General features: G+C 44.9%; 1 protein-coding gene across 1 annotated transcript; it reads right to left on the bottom strand.

Moving 5' to 3' along the window:
• Positions 1–4,939: 4,939 nt before the first annotated feature.
• LOC129014063 (PRAME family member 1) lies at positions 4,940–7,707 on the bottom strand. Its single transcript, XM_054451049.1, is given in 4 exon segments — positions 4,940–5,498; positions 6,447–7,025; positions 7,422–7,608; positions 7,611–7,707. Coding segments are annotated over 4 exon segments (1,422 nt in total).
• Positions 7,708–21,350: the final 13,643 nt, after the last annotated feature.

Here is a 21,350-nt window from a genome sequence, read left to right as displayed (position 1 = left end):
AACCCAAACTCCCCTGTACACGACTCGCTCTCCTGAATAAGCCCTCTCTTGAGTGTGTTCCTTTGCTTTGCAATAGACACTTCTTGCCTTTTGCTTCATTCTGCCTACTTCCTAAACTCTTTCTTGCCGTGGTGACAGGAATGTGGACACTGGTTGGTTATTGAGTCTCTGGGCACCTGGAGACGACCTAAGCACTATGGCAATAGTCAGAGTCTAAAAATCACACAGAATATCACAATTCACTCTCTGGTTTTCTTGGGGGAAAATCCATAACTTTGGCCCCATATCCCCAAAGGGCATCACTCAGCACAAACTGAGAAGCTGCAGTCCTACCGCTGGGTTGTAAGTATGTGGCTTTATTCCTGGGTTCTCTATTCTGTTCCATTGTTCTATGTCTCGACCTTCATACTGGCACCATGCAGTTTTGTTTACTATTGCCTTACTGTATAAATTGAAGCCAGGCAATGTGATCCCTCCATATTAGTTCATTTTGCTTAGGATTGCTTTGGCTCTCCAGCCTCTTTTTCATCTCCATATGAATCTTAGGATTCTTTTTTTAACCCTGTGAAAATGATGTATATATTTTGATGTATACAATTTTTAGACTGCCATTTTTAGACTGATGTTTGATGTCTGCAATTTTTAGATTGCTTTGGGCAGTGTGGTCATTTTCACAATATTTTGTCTGTCAATGCATGAGCACAGGATGTTTTTCTACTTTTTTGTCGTCTATGACTTTTTTTCAGCAGTGTCTTGTAGTTCACCTTATAGAGATCCTTTACCTAATGGTTAAGTGTATTCCTAGGTTGTTTTTGTTATTCTCACTGTTTTTATTGTTGTTTTGCAACTATTGAAAAGGGATGGAGTTCTTAAATTGATTCTCACCTTGCTTGTTGTTGGTATAAAACAGTGCTACTTATTTCTACATACAGATTTTGTACCTGAGATTTAAGTGAATTCACTTATTTCCTCTACGTGTCTTTTGGTGGAATCTTTCAGGTTTTCTAAACACATATGATCACATCATTGGCAAACACAGGTAGTTTCACTTCCTTCTTTCCAATTTAATTGTCCTTCATTTCTTCTGCTTATCAGATTGCTCTGACAAAAATTTTCAGTCCTATGTTGATTACAAGTGGATAAAGTTGGCATTTTTGTCTGCTTGTAGTTCTTAGTGGGAATACTTTCAACATTTCTTCATTCAATATGATGTTGCATGTGGATTTGTCATTTTTGGCTTCTATTATTTTGATGTATGTTCTTTCTAGGCATAGTTTGTGTAAGTGTAGTCTATTATTTTACAAGCTTAGATTTGTATTCTGTTTTACCTGAGTGCATTCTGAGATTTGACACCTATTTTACCTGACATAAGTACAGCTACACTTGCGGTTTTTTGGTTTCCAGTTGCATGGAATACCTTATTCCACCCCTTCATTTTCCATCTACATGTATGCTTAGAGGTGAATTGAGTTTCTGGAAAACAGCATATAGTAGGGTCTTATTTTTTTACTCATTCAAAGACCCTGTGCCTTTCACTTGCAGAACTGATATAAATTATATTCATTGTTTTTATTGATAAAGCCTTAGTACTCCCATTTCATTTCTTGTGTTTTGGTTGTTTAGAGACTTCTCTCTTCCATCCTTTTCTTATTGTCTTTCTTTGTGTTTAGGTAATTTTCTCTTCTGGAATCCTTGGAATGTGACTTTTCTGGCCAGAAACCTCTGTGTCTGGGGGCACCTTTGCCAGAGTTTTGAACGGGTTCACTGGGTTCATTCTGCCCATGCAGCCTGGTAGACTATGCTTGGCTCATGTTTCAGGCCTGGAGCACACGCCTATTAAGGGTGGGTCAGGGCTGGAGTGGTGAGGGGTGTGTGAGTGAGCAGGGGGTCAGGCCATTTCGGACAGTCACTGGCTGCTGCTGCTGCAGCAGTGGGTCGGGCAGCTCCAGGTGCCAGCATGGGTGCCAGATTTCTGCAAGGCTGCAAGTGAACCAGGCACAGCGCAAGCATCTTCCATGGTTGTCACTGGAATACACAGTGACACCAACACCGAATGCTTGGAAATGCCAGGAACTGCACAACCCCCAAAAGGGAGTCACAGCCCTGGCTCAGGAAGCACCCACATCTGGGCTTCTGGAAGAGTAGTAGCTCTTCTCTTTTTCTCTTCACCTACAAATTGGTGAGAAAGGGCCATGTTTCAGCTTTGTTTGTGTTAGTGCTCTTTTAGCCCCAACATTAGGCAGGTCCCAAGGTCTTGTGCTGCAACCAGGAAGAATGAAATATTCAGACAAGAGGAGGGTGAGTGAGATAAACGGGAGGTTTATTGAGCAATAGAACAGCTCAGAGACCCACAGTGGGTAGCTTCTTTCTGAAACCAGGGTCTTGCGATAAGTGTTCAGCTCTGAGCAGACAGGAGGCCCTGGGGAGGGTGACCCCGCCCTCCTGGCAGGTTATTCCATCATCACCACAGCTCTCAGTAGAGAGGAGGCCCTGGAGTGGGTTGCTGCTCTCTGCAGGAGAGCCATCTCTTCATCTCTACAGCTCTCAGCAGAGAAATGACCCAGAACGGATTGCTTGTCTCTGCAGGAAAATCATCCCAATAGTGGGTAGTTCTCTGCCACAGGTCTTCCTGATGTTCTCCCTGAGTCTGGGGCTTTTTTCAGCATCAGACGGGAGAAAGTCTATGCTGATTAGGTCATAGGTGGCCATAGGCAGGCACAAAAAATGCAACACATGTTCACACTCTGGTCTATAGGACTGGTAGCCCAGTCCACGGGCTTCAGGTCCTCCTTGGTCAGAAGGTGGAGCCTCACCAGTGACCCTCACCTTCCTGTCCTGGATTCTGTCTGCCTCCCACCACCAACCATTTTGCCCAGGTCACTCGTACCAAGGAGCATCCAAAGATGAGTGCTGATTTGTACACAACCCCCTCAGCCTCCCTTCCACACTCATCAGGGCCCAAAGTCCAGAGGGTTCAAGACAGCAGTGGGACGGTGCATCAGCACTGACCCAAATATGCACAGGCCCACCTGGGCTGCGACAGCATCTGGGCTTGACCACAACCACACTCCAAAATTGGAGCAGGTGCCATGAGAAATGAGGCTGTCAGAGCAGACACCCCCAAGCTGCAGGAGAAGGGGGGATCTCCTGGACCCTGGAGAGCACTGGGGAACCTCAGTTGGTAACTGTGACCTGGACAGCTTCAGTTATGCCTTTGGAGCGACTGCCCTGCCAACTCGGGAGGACCAGGACTCCGTCTTCTCCCAGGCTCCCATCAGCTCCGAAGTGTACGCAGCCTCGGCTGTGCCCTCTCTCTGTGTTTCCCTGCAGAGGTGACAGGTGAGATGCAGGTTCACAGCAGCTCTGGCCAACCCCACACAAACAAACCCAATGCTCCTGGGTGTGGTTTAACAAGCCCCAACTGCACTCTCATCCAGAAGCTTGCAGGCTAACAGGAGGCAGCGGGCAGTGAGGTAGAGGCTGTGGTGGAGACTCCAGACCTGGGACCAGGTTCCATTTTGCCATGAAAGGGTGTGGGTGACACAGTTGGCTGCCTCAGGGACAGGGAGCACAGGCCTGACTCATGATCCAGCAAAGGGGAGTGCCTCCAGAAGTGGTTCAGGGTTCCCAGGCCCAGCAATCAGGCTGGTCACCCCTATGGTGGGTGGATCTTGGAAACACAGCCTGGGGTGGATCTGCATAGAACCTCCCTTCAAGACCCGGGAGCTTGACACTGTTAGCAGGATGGGCACAGTGGCCAGATAGCTGGCCAGGTCCTTGAAGCAGGTGCCATTTCTGCTTCTCACCCTGGCCCCCTGATGGATGGCCCCAGCTCTGCCTTCTGGGCCTGGCATCCACGCATCTTGTGCGAGCAGGACACCACCCCATTCCTATCTTCTCCTTGGGGCCCCTCTCTGCCCGTCCCTTTTTGCCTGGCCGAGCTGCTCCCCATGGGCAAAAAAGTAAGAAAAAAACTGATGACTGAGGAGAAGTAAAGAATGGGTGGAGATCATCTATATGCCTGTTTTCCCAGCGCTTTGGGAGGCCAAGGTCGGTGGATCACTCGAAGCCAGGATATTGAGACCAGGCTGATCAACCTGGAAAAACCCCGTCTCTATTGAAAATACAAGAATCAGCCATGCTTGGTGGAACGTGCCTGCAGTCCCAGCTATTTGAGTGGTTGAGGTGCAAGAATCACTTGAGCCCTGAAGGAAAGGATTGTGGTGAGCCCAGATTGCACCACCGCACTCCAGCCTAAATGACAAAGTGAGATTTTTGTCTCCAAAAGAAAACAAAGAACAAGAATGGGCAGGAAATACTCAAAATGATCAAATTTTATTTGGTTGCTTTGATATTCTACAGCTGAAACTCAATCACAGACAAATTAGTATTTCATTATTTTTCCATCAGTAACTCAATAACTAGACAATTCTGATGGATAAATTGCTACAACAGATTAAAAGTTTTCATTCAGGCACTCTTTGTTTCTGATACTCCTCAGTAACCGTCTTTCCAGGGATAACATTCTCATCAATGCAGAGCTTTAGCTTCTCTTTCTGACTCTGTAGGACACGGGTCCCTGAAGTTCTCATTGACATCACTTCAACATTTTCTTCCAGCCTTGCCCCCTGCTGTTATCTTTTTTTTTCCCTAACACTGAGCACTTGCCTGTGATTCCTTTAAGTTGCATGTGGCCTGGACACAGTCACTCATCCCAGTAATCCCAGCATTTTAGGACGTTGAGGCAGGAGGATCCCATAAGCCCAGCTGGAGCAACATAGAGAAACATTGTCTCTAATTGTCTTCAATAAAACTTTTGGAATTATTAAAAATGGAAATAAGAAAATAGAAAAATAGCTTGAACCCACATAGTAGATTTTAGTGTCCAAGTGCCTGGAAGAGAACTTTGGATTTCTCTACCCCGCTAGGCACGCCTTCCCTAGCAACAAAGATGGAGCTCCAGTTCCTCAGATGGTGATGAGCCACAGGAAGGGCAGGGGGTGGGACCAATGAAGATCCTCTTGGGCTGCCTGACTTCCCTCAGTGTACACATCAGCTCAGCCCGAAGTGGGGTGAAGATCTCCCAATTGACACAAACCAAGGAATTCAAACTCTCCTCAGGGGCAGGATACGTCTCCAGGCTTAACTTGCTCAGCCCGCTGGTGTGGCGCAGCAGGTCCTTCAGGGCGTCCATAGACATGCAATTTCTGCCAAAGTAGAAGGTGGTGAGCTGGGAGCAGTGGCTCAGGCCAGGCAGGATGGCACTGAGTTGGGAGTAGTGGATCTGACAGCCCTCCAAGATCAGGGTCTTGAGAGAGGCAGCAATTTTCTCCAGCAGAGCTCCGAGGGATTCCAGACTGATGCGGAACAGCAGCACGTAGCTGAGATTCAGATGCTTTAGGTAACGGAGGCTTGGGTACTGGGAGAGACACTTCACATCCTCTTCCAATAGGTAGCCACAAGTTAATTCCAAGTTCTCCAAGGGGTTCTGGAGGCACCTGTGGAGATCAAGAAGTTAGTTTTGGGCGATGGCACCAGCTAGATGAAGGTAGTGGGGAATAACCTCAAGGAAAATGCCTGCTTCAAACAAACACGTTCGTTCCCACCATCTGATGATGGTCGGCATGCAAGTTGCTGCATGATGAGGACCCTGATCATTCAGGAGCAGTCCCATTTTAGTCTCAGCCCTTTCACCATTGCTTGTGTGATTGGTTCAAGGCCACAACATCTCTAAAGCCTTTTTTTTTTTTTTTCATCTTTTAGCAGAAAACTTCAAGTCTGGGCCACAGGTACCCGGTGGGAGATGTGCACAAAGAACTCAACTCAGCAAAGTCTAGGGACATCAGCTAGGTTTACCTATCGGCAGGAGCTCCCTGACATGCCTGCAACTGCAAACCAACTCTCACTTTTTACCACTGTCATGCCTACTCCCTCACCTCCATCCCGGAAGCTCGCATTTCCCATGTCAATTACCTTTCCTGGAGTTCAAAGCAACCTTTTACAGACAGGGAATTAGAGACAGGATCATTCGTGTTCACTAAGCTGGTGAGGACAGACCTATTGTGAAATGCACAGGTTTGATGCACTTTCCCTCCTTGCATACCCTCATCTATTGTCTCTTTGACATCATCTCAACTTGAAACACACTTTGTAACAGGAAATTCACATGTGCACCCCCAATAGAGCTGAAACCCTCACTAACTAGCTTGTACATGATGTCCTTCTCTAGCTTTTACATCAGGTGACCCCTATGCCCTTATTGGAGCAATCCTGTTGTAGTCACTCCAGGACATAGAACACTGAATGGGACAATGTGTTGACCTTCTGGTGTCCACTTCACTGTGATGTTGCCACTGGCTGGCACACACTACACGCCTTCTAGTGTTTGTTGTAACAAAACAAGGCGGTGCTGTGGTCTGCATACAAAGTGTATGATCCTTTCTCACCTGATCAGCTGTTCCAGGTATCCACTGTAGAAGGTGATCAATTTTATTTTAAGCAACTGGAGGTGTTCCAGCCTGAGGAACACAGAGCTGAATTTGACAACTAACCTTCCCTCGAGTTCATTGTCTTACGTGTAATGATGGCACCTGGAGAAAACGAGTTTGCGAAGATTCTTCATCTCCTTCAGGTAACAACGAAGCTTTCTTATCAGTTCTGGCCAGGACATGTTGCGAATTTCCAGCTCCTGAATACTATTCAGGTGGATTATTTTCAATGACTTTCTGAGATATTTAATCGGCATTAGATAATTGACCAGCTTACTGCAGCACAGGTGTACTAAACCTCTCCTTTGGTAAACCCACTGAAAGAGGCATCTCAGGCATTCATCCTGGGGTATTTCCTTGAGGCAGACGTCTATGAACACCTTTAAGGGCTGGTGCTCTTCCATCCTTGGACAGTCCTCTGCTGTCTCCTTCTTACTCATGGCCTCTGGGAAGCAGGACAGGGCCCAGGCTCCAGGCCATATGGCCCAGAAATTCTCATCAACATCCCGCAAATCCAGCACTTGAAGTTTCCACCTCCTGTGGGTAAAGTAAGGGAGAGGCTCAGAATTTAGAAGGTCCCGTCTCAGACCTTTGCTTTCATTCTCATACCATAAATCAGCTACTCCTGTCCTCAGTGCTCCCTGTTCTCTTTGTCTTTTCTCAATCCCTTTTCCTTTTTGATTCTGACTGGTCCCCACTTCTATTCCCTTTACCTTCCACTGAGTAAAGGCAGGTTTCTGTTCCCACAGTGGACCCTGTATGGTGAGCAGTCCTTTCTCTGAGGATCTGGACAATGGCCAAAGCCTCCCTGAGCTTCCTTGCCAACACCATCAGAAGACTCTGGGCCACCCTTGGGCTACTTCTCTGCCTCACCCTGCTGTTCTTTCCCCGGACACCTGAGTCCTATCTACCAGCCCTCCTGGGTCACCTCACCTGGAGCGATCCTTCTGTGTTAGCAGCATATGAAGCCCTTCCAGCAATGCTTTTAAGGTCTCCAGATGAAGCGTCTTCATCAGTGATCCCAGAGGCAGGTGGGTGAAGGGCCAGGCCTTCACACTCACCATCAGAGTCTGGAAGAGTCTCCTGCTGAAGGCCTCCATGAAGAGTGGGAGATAGAGCACCTGGGTAGCTCCTCCATGGCAGAGATGGCCAAGGCTTGGTCTCTCAGCAGGCTCTGCACTGCCAGCTCCAGGAGTCTGGGTGGGGTCTGGATGCTCATCCTGATGGATCTGCAAGGAAAATATCTAGAAGGCAAATGCAGGGAAAATGTATCCCTCTCAGGGCAAACAGAATCACCTCATCTTCTCCAAGACCACTATCATTGCTCTAGTAGAGGTAGAAAAATTACCAGTTTACTCCAGTTCCACTCTACACTTGGTGGCTTCAATCTATACTTCTGCTTCTACTGGTACCAAGAAGAGTATCTTCCAAACAGTAAGAAGGGAGGGGTCAAAGAGACCACTGGCTTATTAACTTTCATCCGTTGCTCCATTGAATCCCAGAACCACCGGACAGTGCCACTGAGGATCCTGAAAGCCAAGCTCCACCTCTTTGAGGAGAAATTTTTTGTCACTTACCACCCTAAAGCATTGAGAATGAGAGTGTCCTGTGGCCCCAGACAGCCTACATTCTCAGTTCACAGCATGAACATGCTGGGGAACACTAAAGTGACTCCCTAAAATCGATGCCATTATTTTTTATTTTGAAAACTTTCTACCAGTAATGGACCAGGTGCTGTGGCTCATGTCTGTCATCCCAACACTGCTGGATGCCAAGGCAGGCAGATTACTTGAGGTCAGGAGTTCAAGAACAGCCTAGCCTACATAATGAAACCATGTCTCTACTAAATATAAAAAAATTAAGAATCATTTGACTCCAGAAGGCAGAGGTTGTATGGTATGAGGCTAACACTTCTCCTGTTGTCCTTCTCAGTTTCTCCCCATCCTCCCCTTTTCCCTAGTTTATAAGACAGGAGAAAAGGGAGAAAGCAAAAAGTTGGAAAGAAACAGAAGTAAGATAAATAGCTAGACGACCTTGGCACCACCACCTGGCCCTGGTGGCTAAAATAATAATAATATTAACCCCTGACCAAATCTACTGGTGTTATCTGTAAATTCCAGACATTGTATAAGAAAGCACTGTAAAACCTTTTGTTCTGTTAGCTGATGTATGTAGCCCCCAGTCACATTCCTCATGCTTACTTGATCTATTATGACTTTTTCACATAGACCCCTTAGAGTTGTAAACCCTTAAAAGGACTAGGAGTTTCTTTTTCAGAGAGCTTGTCTCTTAAGACACAAGTCTGCTGACCCTCCCGGATGAATAAAAAACCTCTTACTTCTTTAATCTGGTGTCTGAGGAGTTTTGTCTGTGACTCGTCCTGCTACAGTTGCAGTGAGCCGAGATCGCACCACTGCATTCCAGACTGGGTGACAGAGTTAGACTCTGACTCAAAAATAAGCAAATTGATAAATTAATTAATTTAAATATTGGCCAAGCATGATCATTCATGACTGTAATCCTAGCTACTTTGGAGGCAGAGGAAGGAGAAGCACTTGAACCCCAGAGGCAGAGTTTCCAGGGAGCCCAGCTCAGTGCCCTGTAATCCAGTCTGGGTGACAGCGTCAGAATACATCCTAGAAAAAAAAAATAATAATTCACTGGAACTGTAAAAGTGGTGTGATGGTATTCCACAGCATTTGGAAGGTATGTAGAGAAATGCTAACTGTAGCTGGGCGCAGTGGCTTACTCCTGTAATCCCGGCACTTTGGGAGTCGGAGGTGGGCAGATCACCTGTGGTCAGGAGTTTGAGGCCAGCATGGCCAACATGCGAAACCCTGTGTCTACTAAAAATACAAAAATTAGCTGGGCATGGTGGTGAGTGCCTGTAATCCAAGCTATTCAGGAGGCTGAAGCAGGAGAATCGCATGTAACCGGGACGCAAAAGTTTCAGTGAGCCAAATCACAGCATGGCACTCCAGCCTGGGCAACAATAGGGAAACTCCATCACAAAAAAAAAAAAAAAAAAATTAACCAGAAACTGTAAAAGTGCTATGATGCTATTCTAGAGCACTGTAACTCCAAGATGAAGGTTCCAATACACATCACTTCCACATACTCACAATTACCCACTTTTGGACAGATCCTAGGGGCAAAAATAAATCCCATAATCTCAGCAAAACTGCACTCTTGAGATTGGTATGTGGGATACCTTTAAGGATTTCATGAAAATGAAAGCACACTTGGAGAATCACAATAACACCAAGTCTATGAACTGTAATTGAAGGGCACAAAAACAAATAACTTCAGATGTCAAGAAATAAAAATTCATCTAACTGTAAATTTTTAATATATTTTTAAAAATTCCTTCGCTAAGAATTTTAAAATGACAAAAACCAAGCACAAATCACAATTTGACGGATGAAGACAAAACTACATTTAGAGGGAAAATGAAAGCCTAAATCTGTTCATCTCACAAAACAGACAGAAAAATATTCTGTGCCACTTTGGGATGTGTGTCACCATCCCTGACTGGCTGGCTGCAGATCAAATGGGCATGACCCTAAGAAGGTGGTGACTTACCAGCACTGGACTCACTTTGCAGAGTCCTGGGACCTCTCAGAGAACCAAGCAGTAGCTCCAGGTATGAGTGCTGTGGGTTTCTTCTGTGTACCCTCAGGAGCTTTTATAGACCTTTCTAGCCAACATTCTTCCCTTCTCAATCACCAGCTTCCAATCAGAAAGTGATACCTGATTAGATCTTGTAGTCACACCCAGTTAATCCTGATTGAGTTTTCAACTTTCTTCTGACTAACTGATTGAATTAGATACACATTTATGGAAGTAAAAGAATAAGTAATAGGGTGAAAGTCCAAAACTCATTCGTTCATTAATTTCTCAAATATTGATGAAGTTTGGCAATAGATGACTTTCATAGTGATACAGGGAAGGCATTAATCTGTTCCTGATATTAGACAAAAAAAAAAAAACCTTAAGGTTTCCTTATTGGAGGATGTTTGGCCCATCAAAATTGTCAAAATGTCTCAGAGCTACAACAGCCTGAAGAAGATAGTGATGTCATTCCCAAGAAAACAGAATAAAAAGCTGTGTATATCGAATGGTCACCTGGGTTTTATGCTATCTAACATAGCAGATCATGTGCACACTCAGGTAGAAGAAAGGAACCACTGAGGGTGTGATCTATCTCAAGACTGAGTGAAGGCTTCACTGAAGGAAATCGGGACAAAGTGATCAAGTGAGGTAGGGACTGACAGTATGAGACTAGGTGTTCTAATGGGATCAAGGAAAGGAAACAAGACAATATAAAACATGGCGGTTATCTTGTGGGCATCTAGATGTCAGGACTGAAAGTCTTTTGTCAAGATTGAGTTTATTTATTGATTGTTTGACTGATTTTCAGACTGGCCTCCATCTGTCACACAGGCTGGAGTGCAGTGGCACGATTTCAGCTCACTGCAACCTCAACCTTCTGGGTTAAAGTGATTCTCTCACCTCTGCCTCCTGAGTAGCTGGGAATTATGGGTGCACTCGAACCTGACACACTTTTTGTATTTTCAGTCGAGATGGGGTTTCACCGTGTTGGCCTGGCTGGTCTCGAACTCTTGACTTCAAATGATCTCCCCACCTCGGACTCCCAAAGTGCTGGGATTACAGGCATCAGCCATCTCACCCACCCTAGATTGAGTTCAGAAATTAAAAGGAGAATCATCAAAAGAGATAGGGCAGACTCTTAAACCAAAACATTGGCTTTGAGAACACAGGGGGCAGGTATAGTCTTGGCCCTACTAGAAGGTAAAGTATGTTTACCCACAAAAATGATGGGCTCCTCTCAGAAAACCAGCTTGCAAAGATGGAATCTGAGAATGTGAGCTGGAGCAGAGGTCAGAGAGAAGATTGGGGCCAGACTTGGGAAGGGAGACTTTCCCAAGCTGGAAGTCACCCAGGTAGAAACTGTGGGCTCTACAGGATGTGAGAGAGAAATGAACGAGTGTCCATATGTCCCTGTCATGGTGCTATCATCTGGAAATCTTTCCTTTAGACTCTGGGATCTTCCCACAGTGGAAGATTTCCCAGCAACCATTGGCCCCAGTCATTTTCCAGGACCCTTCATCCAAATCTTAATCTCACCCACTCCCTTCCTACTCTAAATTGATAATTCATGTTTCTTCCTTCTTAGAGTCCTTTCCTGTTGCTAATATTGAACATAGAGATTCTTATCAGAGCACCACCATTAGGCCTACAAAGAAAGCTCAGACCAAGGCACAGTGGCTCATGCCTGTAATGTCAGCACTTTGGGAGGACAAGGTGGGCTGATCACGAGGTCAGGAGATCGAGACCATTCTGGTTAATACGGCGAAACTCCGCCTCTACTAAAAATACAAAAAATTAGCCTAGCATAGTGGCAGATGCCTGCACTCCCAGGTACTCAGAAGGCTGAGGCTGGAGAATTGCTTCAACCCGCGATGTGAATGTTGCAGTGAGCTGAGAGGGTGCCACTGCCCTCCATCCTGTGTGACCACATGACACTGTCTGAAAAAAGAACCAAAGGAAAAGCAAGCAAGCATGCAATACAGAAAGGAAGAAAGAAAGAAGGAAGGAAGGAAGGAAGGAAGGAGAGACAGAAAGAAAGAAAAAGAAACAAAGAAAGAAAGAAAGAGAAAGAGAGAAAGAAAGAAAGAAAGAAAGAAAGAAAGAAAGAAAGAAAGAAAGAAAGAAAGAAAGACAGAAAGAAAGAAAGAAAGAAAGAAAGCTCAGGCCTCCAATCCCAGCCCTTTGGGAAGCCAAGAAACGCAGAGTGCTAGAGCTCAGGAGTTTGTGAGGAATATGGGCAATGTGATGAAACCCTGTCTCTAATAAAATACAAGATATTAGCCGGGGGGAGGTAGTGTGCACCTGTAGGCCAAGTTGCCCGGGAAGTTGAGGTGGGAGGATCACCTGAGCCCAGTGAGGCTTCTACTTCCCATGCCCCACTTTGTAAACCTGAGGCTGAGGGTGAGATCAGAACCCATAATGGCTGTGAGAATCTGTGTTCACTGAGCATCCACGAGGCACAACAAACGGCTGGTACCGATCATACTGGACCTCAGCCCTTCCTCATGGAAAATCTAAGGCACGTTGCAAATTTCCCCATTTTTAACCTGATAAACCAGAGACTTGGCCAGAGAAAAACCTGCCCATGTTCTGGCAGCAAATGATTGGCAAATCCCTCAGGTGAGGGGCTCAGTGGAACCCCCAAGCTGTTCAACAAGCTAAATATTGGAAAGAACTGGCTGACTGACTTCCTCTTCCTGCCCATTTCAAGGGGTGCTGCAGCACCCCCAGGACCCCAGTGAGAATCCTGCACTTGGGGTCTTTTCTACCATGTCCTGTCACCAGTTCTTCTCGAGGTGCTCATCTGCTGCCAAGCTCAGAGCAACCTTCGAAACTCATGTCAGGAAAAGACCTGACCTATTCTCCAGTCCCACAGTCAACAATGGGATTCCAAAACTCCTATGTGGCCCTTGCTTAGGCTCTCTAGTATATTCCTGAGCCTCTGTTTTCTCCCCCAGCATGAGCCGATGGGGCCGGTGTCACTTTATGCATCCCAAGGCCATCAGCCCATCTCTCCTGGACTTCGGAACATGGCCACAATGCAGAGAGACCCAGCAGTAATTAAGAAATTTTCCCCAATTTATACTGATTGATGCTGGTGAACATGGCAAGGCACAAAGCTGGAAACTCCACAGCTGCTGCTCTGGACCTAAGGAGGCACCCTGGACTTCTGGGTGGTGATGCTGCCTGGCTTGCAGAGGAAGACCTGACCCCTCTGGTCTTCCAAGGCTGCCAGGATGATGGCAGAGCCTAGGACAGGTCCCAGTGCAGGGGCCATCCCTTCCCAGTTTCCCCTGGCCCAGCCTTAGGGCTGATAAGGCTGCACCTGGAATGCAGTAAGTATTTTTTTGTCCAAGCCAGGTCTCTTCTTAGCCTTAGGTGAGGCTTTTTTCAGCTGGGTGCTATGGAAGAACCCCAGGCCCACTGGGCATCACTGCAATCACCACATGGTAAGCATGTGTGTGTGTGTGTGTGTGTGTGTGTGTGTGTGTGTGTGTGTGTGCGGCCACCTAGAAAGGCATAACTCTACCTGACAGAGCTTGTTCCATGTAAGAGAAAAATATAACATCCCATGTCCCTGGTAGGACAACTTCCTCTGGGAGTCCAGCAAGAAGATGTGGGATCTGCAGACAAGAGGTCCCTGGGTAAAAGCCCTCATTGGAGGATAATGTGTAAAGTTGAACTTTAGACCCTGAGGGATCTATGCCCTTCCCACAGGGTTGCAGCAGAGACATTCCTGACTCCCAGGCACAATAGCCTAGAGAGATCTTGGGAGGGAGGTAAACCTGCTGGGGCCTCAGGGCTCAGAAAAAGCCTTGGACCTATCTCCGAGCCATGCCTCTCCCACTCCCAAGTGCCTCTGGCCCTGGAAATGTCAGATATCCCTGTGGCTTTTCCATGTGCTCCTCTTCTCCTTTCACTCAGCCCTGCCTTTGCCAATGCTCCCTGCATTTGCCTCCATGTGGGGCCCCCCACCCCAAGCTCTGGCAGTGGCTGGGTAGCTAGGGGTTTTTGTGCCCACCTGGAGAAAGCCTCACTCAGCATAGGCCCATGTGGGTTCTGCAATCTTTTTCTACACAGGGTTACCTACAGGTGTTATAGATGCATCTCCCCTAGAAAAGCCAATGGGGATGGGTGAGGAATCTGAAATCACTCATGCAGCCCACATACAAATGAGAATGAGGGTCCCTGCAAGCACAGGCCCCGGGGTAGGTCCTGGCTCTTGTTGATGCCTTCTGATCCCAGAGTCCTTGGGTTTGTGGTCACAGGAGCCCTACCTACTCTCCATGCACCCCCAGCCCAAGATAAACAAACTCCTGCAGACTCCCTGGTCCATGAACTTGAGATCTCCAGATTGTGCTTCTTCACTCCAGCCTGGGCGACAGGTTGAGACTCAAGGCCAAAAAAAAAAAAATTAGCTGAGCATGGTGGCAGGCACTTGTAGTCCCAGCTATTTGGGAGGCTGAAGCAGGAGAATCGCTTGAAGCCAGGAGGCAAAGGTTTCCGTGAGCTGAGATAGCACCACTACACTGCAGCCTGGGCAACAGAGCAAGACTCGGTCTCAAAAAAAAAAAAAAAAAAAGACAAGAAAAAAAGAAAATCAAAAGCACTGAGCTGTGTTTTTAATGAGGTCCTGCCCCAGGAAGTCAGGCATCCAAATGAAATTTCCTCATTTTTATCAATTCCCTCCTGTTCTTTACTTCTCTTTACAAATCTATTACCTCCTTTATTTGTTCTGTGGCTGATCAGTGGGTTAATATACACAAGATGCACACACAGGGCCGGAAACATTCTATGTGGGCAATGAGTGTGAGTCACTTGAGTAAGGCCCATTCTCAGGGTCCCTCCCTGCTAACCGGATGCTGAGACCCTGTTCAGTCCTAATGGGCACATCCAGAAGAATCCATTTCTGACCATTAGCTGTGCTGGGACACAGCTTCACTGCACAAGGCATGGCCCCTGCTTTGGAAGGGGACATTCACATCAGTGATTACCTGGAGCCTCAGGGCATCACCAACCCGAACCTGTCCTCATGGTGGGCAGTGGTTCTTCCTTAATTAAACTAGTTGTGTCTTATAAAGATATCAAAATTCCCTTTTAGCAAACTACTACCAATAATATATAAATATGGCAGGGCATGTTGGATCATGCTTGTAATATTAGCACTTTGGGAGGCTGAGGCAGGAGAATCACAAGCTCAAGAGATCAAGACCACCCTAGCCAACATGGTGAAACCCTGTCTCTACTAAAAATACAAACATTAGCTGGGCATGGTGGCACATGCCTGTACTCCCAGCTACTAGAGAGGCTGAGGCAGGAGAATTGCTTGAACCCAGGAGGTGGAGGTTGCAGTGAACTCAGATTGTGCCACCACTCTCCAGCCTGGTGACAGAGCGAGATTCCATCTCAAAAACAAAACAAAACAAAATAATATATAAATACTAATAATCATATAGACATGAAACGTGGTTTAAATATTTCTTTACCACATTGAAAAATCAAGCATGCTTTTTGGGGGCTAGGTCATATTGATGAGAGAACTTTTCTTTACACCCTTCCCATATCTAGCAGACTAAAGAAGAAGACTAGTGTATGCAGGGAAAAGAAAGAGAGATCAGACTGTTACCGTGTCTATGTAGAAAAGGAAGACATAAGAAACTTCATTTTGATCTGTACCCTGACTTTGCCCTGAGATGCTGTTAATCTGTAACTTTAGCCCAAACTTTGAGCTCACAGAAACATGTGTTGTATAGAATCAAGGTTTAAGGAATCTAGGGCTGTGCAGGATGTGCCTTGTTAACAAAATATTTACAGGCAGTATGCTTGGTAAAAGTCATAGCAATTCTCCATTCTCGAGTAACCAGGGGTGCAATACACTGTGAAAAGCCGCAGGGACCTCTGCCCTGGAAAGCCAGGTATTGTCCAAGGTTTCTCCTCTTGTGATAGTCTGAAATATGACCCCATTGGATAGGAAAGACCTGACCTTCCACCCAGCCTGACACCCATGAAGGGTCTGTACTGAGGAGGATTAGTAAAAGAGGAAGGCCTCTTGCAGTTGAGATAAGAGGAAGGCCTCTGTCTCCTGCCTGCCCCTGGGAAATGAATGCCTCAGTATAAAATCTGATTATACATTTGTTCTATTCTGAGATAGGAGAAAAACTGCCTGTGGCAGGAGGCGAGACATGTTGGCATCAATGCTGCTTTGTTACTCTTTACTCCACTGAGATGTTTGGTTGGAGAAAACCATAAATATGGCCTATGTGCACATCCAGGCATAGTACCATCCCTTGAACTTATTTGTGACCCAGATTCCTTTGCTCACATGTTTTCTTGCTGACGTTCTCCCCACTATCAGCCTGCTCTCCTGCTGCATTACCCTTACTGAGATAGTGAAAATAGTCATAAATAAATACTGAGGGAACTCAGAGACCAGTGCTGGTGCGCGTCCTCCATATGCTGAGCACCAGTCCCCTCGGCCCATTTTTCTTTCTCTATACTTTGTCTCTGTGTCTTATTTCTTTTCTCAGTCTCTTGTCCTGCCTGATGAGAAATACCCACAGGTGTGGAGGGGCTGGCCTCTTCATCTGGCACCCAACGTGGGCCTTTCTCTAGGGTGAATGTACCCTAAAAATATGAACATTGAGGACAGTCAATGAGAGATTCCCAAGTACGTCCACGGTCAGCCACGCGGTAAGCTTGTGTGCTCGGAAGAACCCAGGGTAACGATGGGACAAACTGAAAGTAAATATGCCTCTTATCTCAGCTTCATTAAAATTCTTCTAAGAAGATGGGGAGTTAGAGCCTCTACAGAAAATCTAATTATGCCATTTCAAATAATAGAACAATTCTGCCCATGGTTTCCAAAACAGGGAACTTTAGATCTAAAAGATTTGGGGAAAATTGGCAAAGAATCAAAACAAGCAAGTAGGGAAGGTTAAATCATCCCTCTTACACTATGGAATGATTGGCCCATTACTAAAGTAACTTTAGAACCATTTCAAATAGAGGAAGATAGCTTTTCAGTTTCTGATGCCCCTGAAAGCTCTGTAATAGATTGTGAAGAAGAGGCAGGGACAAAGTCCCGGAAATTAACAGAAAGTTCATATTGTAAAAATGTAGCAGAGACTAATGGCTCAGTCAACGCAAAGTGTTGACTACAATCAATTACAGGAGATAATATATCCTGAATCATCAAAACTGGCGGAAGAAGGTCCAGAGTTATTGGGGCTATTACAGCCTAAACCACAATGGCGATCAACTCCTCCTCCCGCGATTCAGATGCCTGTAACTTTACAACCTCACATGCAGGTTAGACAAGTGCAAACCCGAAGAGAATATCAAGTAGAAAATGATAGAGTCTCTATCCCGGCAATGCCAATTCAGATACAGTATCCACAACATCAGCCAGTAGAAAATAAGACCCAACCACCGGTAGTTTATCAATACCGGCCGCCAGCTGAGCTTCAGTATGGGCCATCTCCAGAGGTTCAATACAGACCTCAAGTGGTGTGTCCCATGACAAATAGCACGGCACTTTACCAGCAACCTAGTGGAGTTTAATTCTACATCACCACCTAGTGGAAAAGGTAGTACACTGCATGAAACCATTGATAAAGCCAGAAAACAGGGAGATCTTGAAGCATGGCAGTTCCTGGTAATTTTACAACCAATACCGGCCAGGAAAGTGGGGCAAGCTGGAGCATCTGTCCAAACTGAGGCTAGATATGAATGTTTCACCATGAAAATGTTAAAAGATATGAAGGAAGGAGTTAAACAATATGGACTCAACTGCCCTTATATGAGAACATTATTAGATTCCATTGCTCATGGAAATAGACTTATTCCCTATGATTGGGAAATGTTGGCTAAATCTTCCCTTTCACCCTCTCAGTTCCTACAATTTAAAATCTGGTGGATTGATGGATTACAAGAACAGGCATGAAAAAATCAGGCTACTTATCCTGCTGTTAATATAGACGCAGATCAATTGCTAGGAACAAGTCCAAATTGGAGCAAATTGGCCAACAATCAGTAATGCAGAATGAGGGTATTGAACATCCAAGGGCTATTTGTCTCAGGGCCTGGGAAAAAATTCAGGACCCAGGAACCGCTTGCCCTTCTTTTAATTCAATTAGACAAGGCTGCAAAGAGCCATATCCAGACTTTGTGGCAAGGTTGCAAGATGCCTCTCAAAAATTTATTTCGGATGATAATGCCCAAAAAGTTATTGTGGAAATAATGGCTTATCAAAAGGCAAATCCAGAATTTCAACCAGCCATAAAGTCATTAAAAGGAAAAGGTCCAGCAGGAGTTGATGTAATTACAGAATACGTGAAAGCTTGTGCTGGGATTGGAGGAGCTATGCATAAGGCAATGCTAATGGCTCAAGCAATGATGGGAGTTGCTTTAGGAGGACAGTTAGAAGATTTGGGGGAAAATGTTATAATTGTGGTCAAATCGGTCATCTAAAAAAGAACTGCCCAGTCTTAAATAAACAGAGTAAAGATAAAGAACCACCTGGCCTGTGTCCAAGACATGGAAAAGGAAAACATTGGGCTAATCAATGTCATTCTAAATATGATAAAAATTGGCAACTATTGTCAGAAAAAGCGGCAAGGGGCCAGCCTCAGGCCCCACAACAAACTGGGGCATTCCCGATTCAGCTGTTGTTCTTCAGGGTTTTCAGGGACAGTAACCCCCACAGCAAATACCACCACTTCAGGGAATCAGCCAATTACAACAATACAACAGCTGTCCCCCGCCACAGCAGGCAGCTCAGCAGTAGATTTATGCTCTACTCAAAAGGTTTCTTTACTCCCTGGAGAGAACCCGAAAAGAATCCTAGAGGGGTATATGGCCCACTGCCAGAAGGGACGGTACACCTTATTTTAGGAAGATGAAGTCTAAATTTGAAGGGAGTCCAAATTCACACTGGGGTGATTGATTCAGATTATAAAAGGGAAATTCAGTTAGTGATCAGCTCCACTGTTCCCTGGAGTGCCAATCCAGGTGATAGAATTGCTCAATTATTTCTTTTGCCTTATATTAAAATTGGGGAAAACAAAACGGAAAGAACAGGAGGGTTTGGAAGTACCAACCCTGCTTGAAAAGCCACTCATTGGGCTAGTCAGGTCTCAGAGAATAGACCTGTGTGTACAGTCACTATTCAGGGAAAGCAGTTTATAGGATTAGTGGATACCAGGACTGATGTTTCCATTATCGCCTTAAAACAATGGCCAAAAAATTGGCCTAAACGAAAGCCAATTTTTGTTACAGGACTTGTCCGTGTGGGCACCACCTCAAAAGTGTATCAAAGTGCCATGATTTTACATTGTCTAGGACTTGATAATCAAGAAAGTGCAGTTCAACCAATGATTACTTCTATTCCAATTAATTTATGCGACCAAGACTTGTTACAACAAGGGCATGCAGAGATTACTATCCCAGCCTCCTTATACAGCCCCACGAGTCAAAAAATCACGACTAACATGGGATATCTCCCTGACAAAGGACTAGGGAAAAATGGAGATGGCATTAAAATCCCAATTGAGGCTGAGGGAAATCAAGAAAGAAAAGGAATAGGATATTCTTTTTAGGAGTGGCCACTGTAGAGCCTCCAAAACCCATTCCATTAACTTAGAAAACAGAAAAACCTGTATGGGTAAATCAGGGGCTGCTACCAAAACAAAAGCTGGAGGCTTTACACGTATGGGCAAAAGAACAATTAGCAAAGGGACATATTGAACCTTCATTTTCGCCTTGGAATTCTCCTGTGTTTGTAACTGAGAAAAAATCCGGCAGATGGCGCATGCTAACCAACCTAAGAGCCGTCAATGCTGTAATTCAACCTATGGGGGCTCTGCAACCTGGGTTGCACTCTCTGGCCATGATCCCCAAAGATTGACCTTTAATTATAATTGATCTGAAGGATTGCTTTTTTACCATTCCTCTAGCAAAACAGGATTTGGAAAAATTTGCTTTTACTATACCAGCCAAAAATAATAAAGTACAGGCCACCAGGTTTCAGTGGAAAGTGTTGCCTCAGGGAATGCTTAATAGTCCAACTATTTGTCAGATTTTTGTAGCTGAAGCTCTTCAACCAGTTAGGAGCAAGTTTTCAGACTGCTACATCATTCCTTATGTTGATGATCTTTTGTGAGCTGCAGAAACGAGAGATAAATTAATTGACTGTTACACATTTCTGCAGACAGAGGTTGCAAATGCAGGACTAACAATAACATCTGATAAGATTCAAACCTCTACTCCTGTCCATTTCTTGGGAATGCAGGTAAAGGAAAGAAATTTAAACAACAAAAAATAGACATAAGAAAAGACACATTAAAACCATTAAACAACTTTCAAAAATTGCTAGGAGATATTAATTGGATTCGTTAACTCAAGGCATCATTACTTATGCCATGTCAAATTTGTTCTCTAGCTTGAGTGGGGATCCAGAATTGAATAGCAAAACAACATTAACTCCAGAGGCAACTAAAGAAATTGAATTAATTGAAGAAAAATTTTGGTCAGCACGAGTAAAGAGAATAGATCACTGAGCCCCGCTCCAACTTTTGATTTTTGCTACTGCACATTCTCCAACAGGTGTTATTGTTCAAAATACAGATTTTGTGGAGTGATCTTTCCTTCCTAACAGTACAATTAAGATTTTTACATTGTACTTGGATCAAATGACTACATTAATTGGTCGGGCAAGATTACAAATAATAAAATTGTGTGGAAGTGACCCAGATAAAATCATTGTTCCTTTAAACAAGGAACAGGTTAGAAAAGCCTTTATCAATTCTGCTGTATGGCAGATTGGTCTTGCTGATTTCATGGGAATTATTGATAATCATTATGCAAAAACAAAAATCTTCCAGTTTTTAAAATTGACTACTTGAATTTTACCTAAAATTACCAGACATAAACCTTTAGAAAATGCTCTGACAGTGTTTACTGATGGTTCCAGCAATGGAAAAGTGGTTTACACCAGGCCAAAAGAACGAGTCATTGAAACTCAGTATCACTCAGCTCAAAGAGCAGAGTTGGTTGCTGTCATTTCAGTGTTACAAGATTTTAATCAGCCTATTAACATTGTATCAGATTCTGCATATGTAGTACAGGCTACAAAGGATGTTGAGACAGCCCTAATCAAATATAGTATGGATGATCAGTTAAACCAGCCCTTTAATTTGTTACAACAAATTGTAAGAAAAAGAAATTTCCCATTTTATGTAACTCATATTTGAG

This window comes from Pongo pygmaeus, chromosome 1 (assembly GCF_028885625.2).
Source record: "Pongo pygmaeus isolate AG05252 chromosome 1, NHGRI_mPonPyg2-v2.0_pri, whole genome shotgun sequence".
NCBI lineage: Eukaryota > Metazoa > Chordata > Mammalia > Primates > Hominidae > Pongo > Pongo pygmaeus.
The sequence above is the reverse complement of the archived record's forward strand: the minus strand, read 5'-3'. Positions and strand labels throughout refer to the sequence as shown.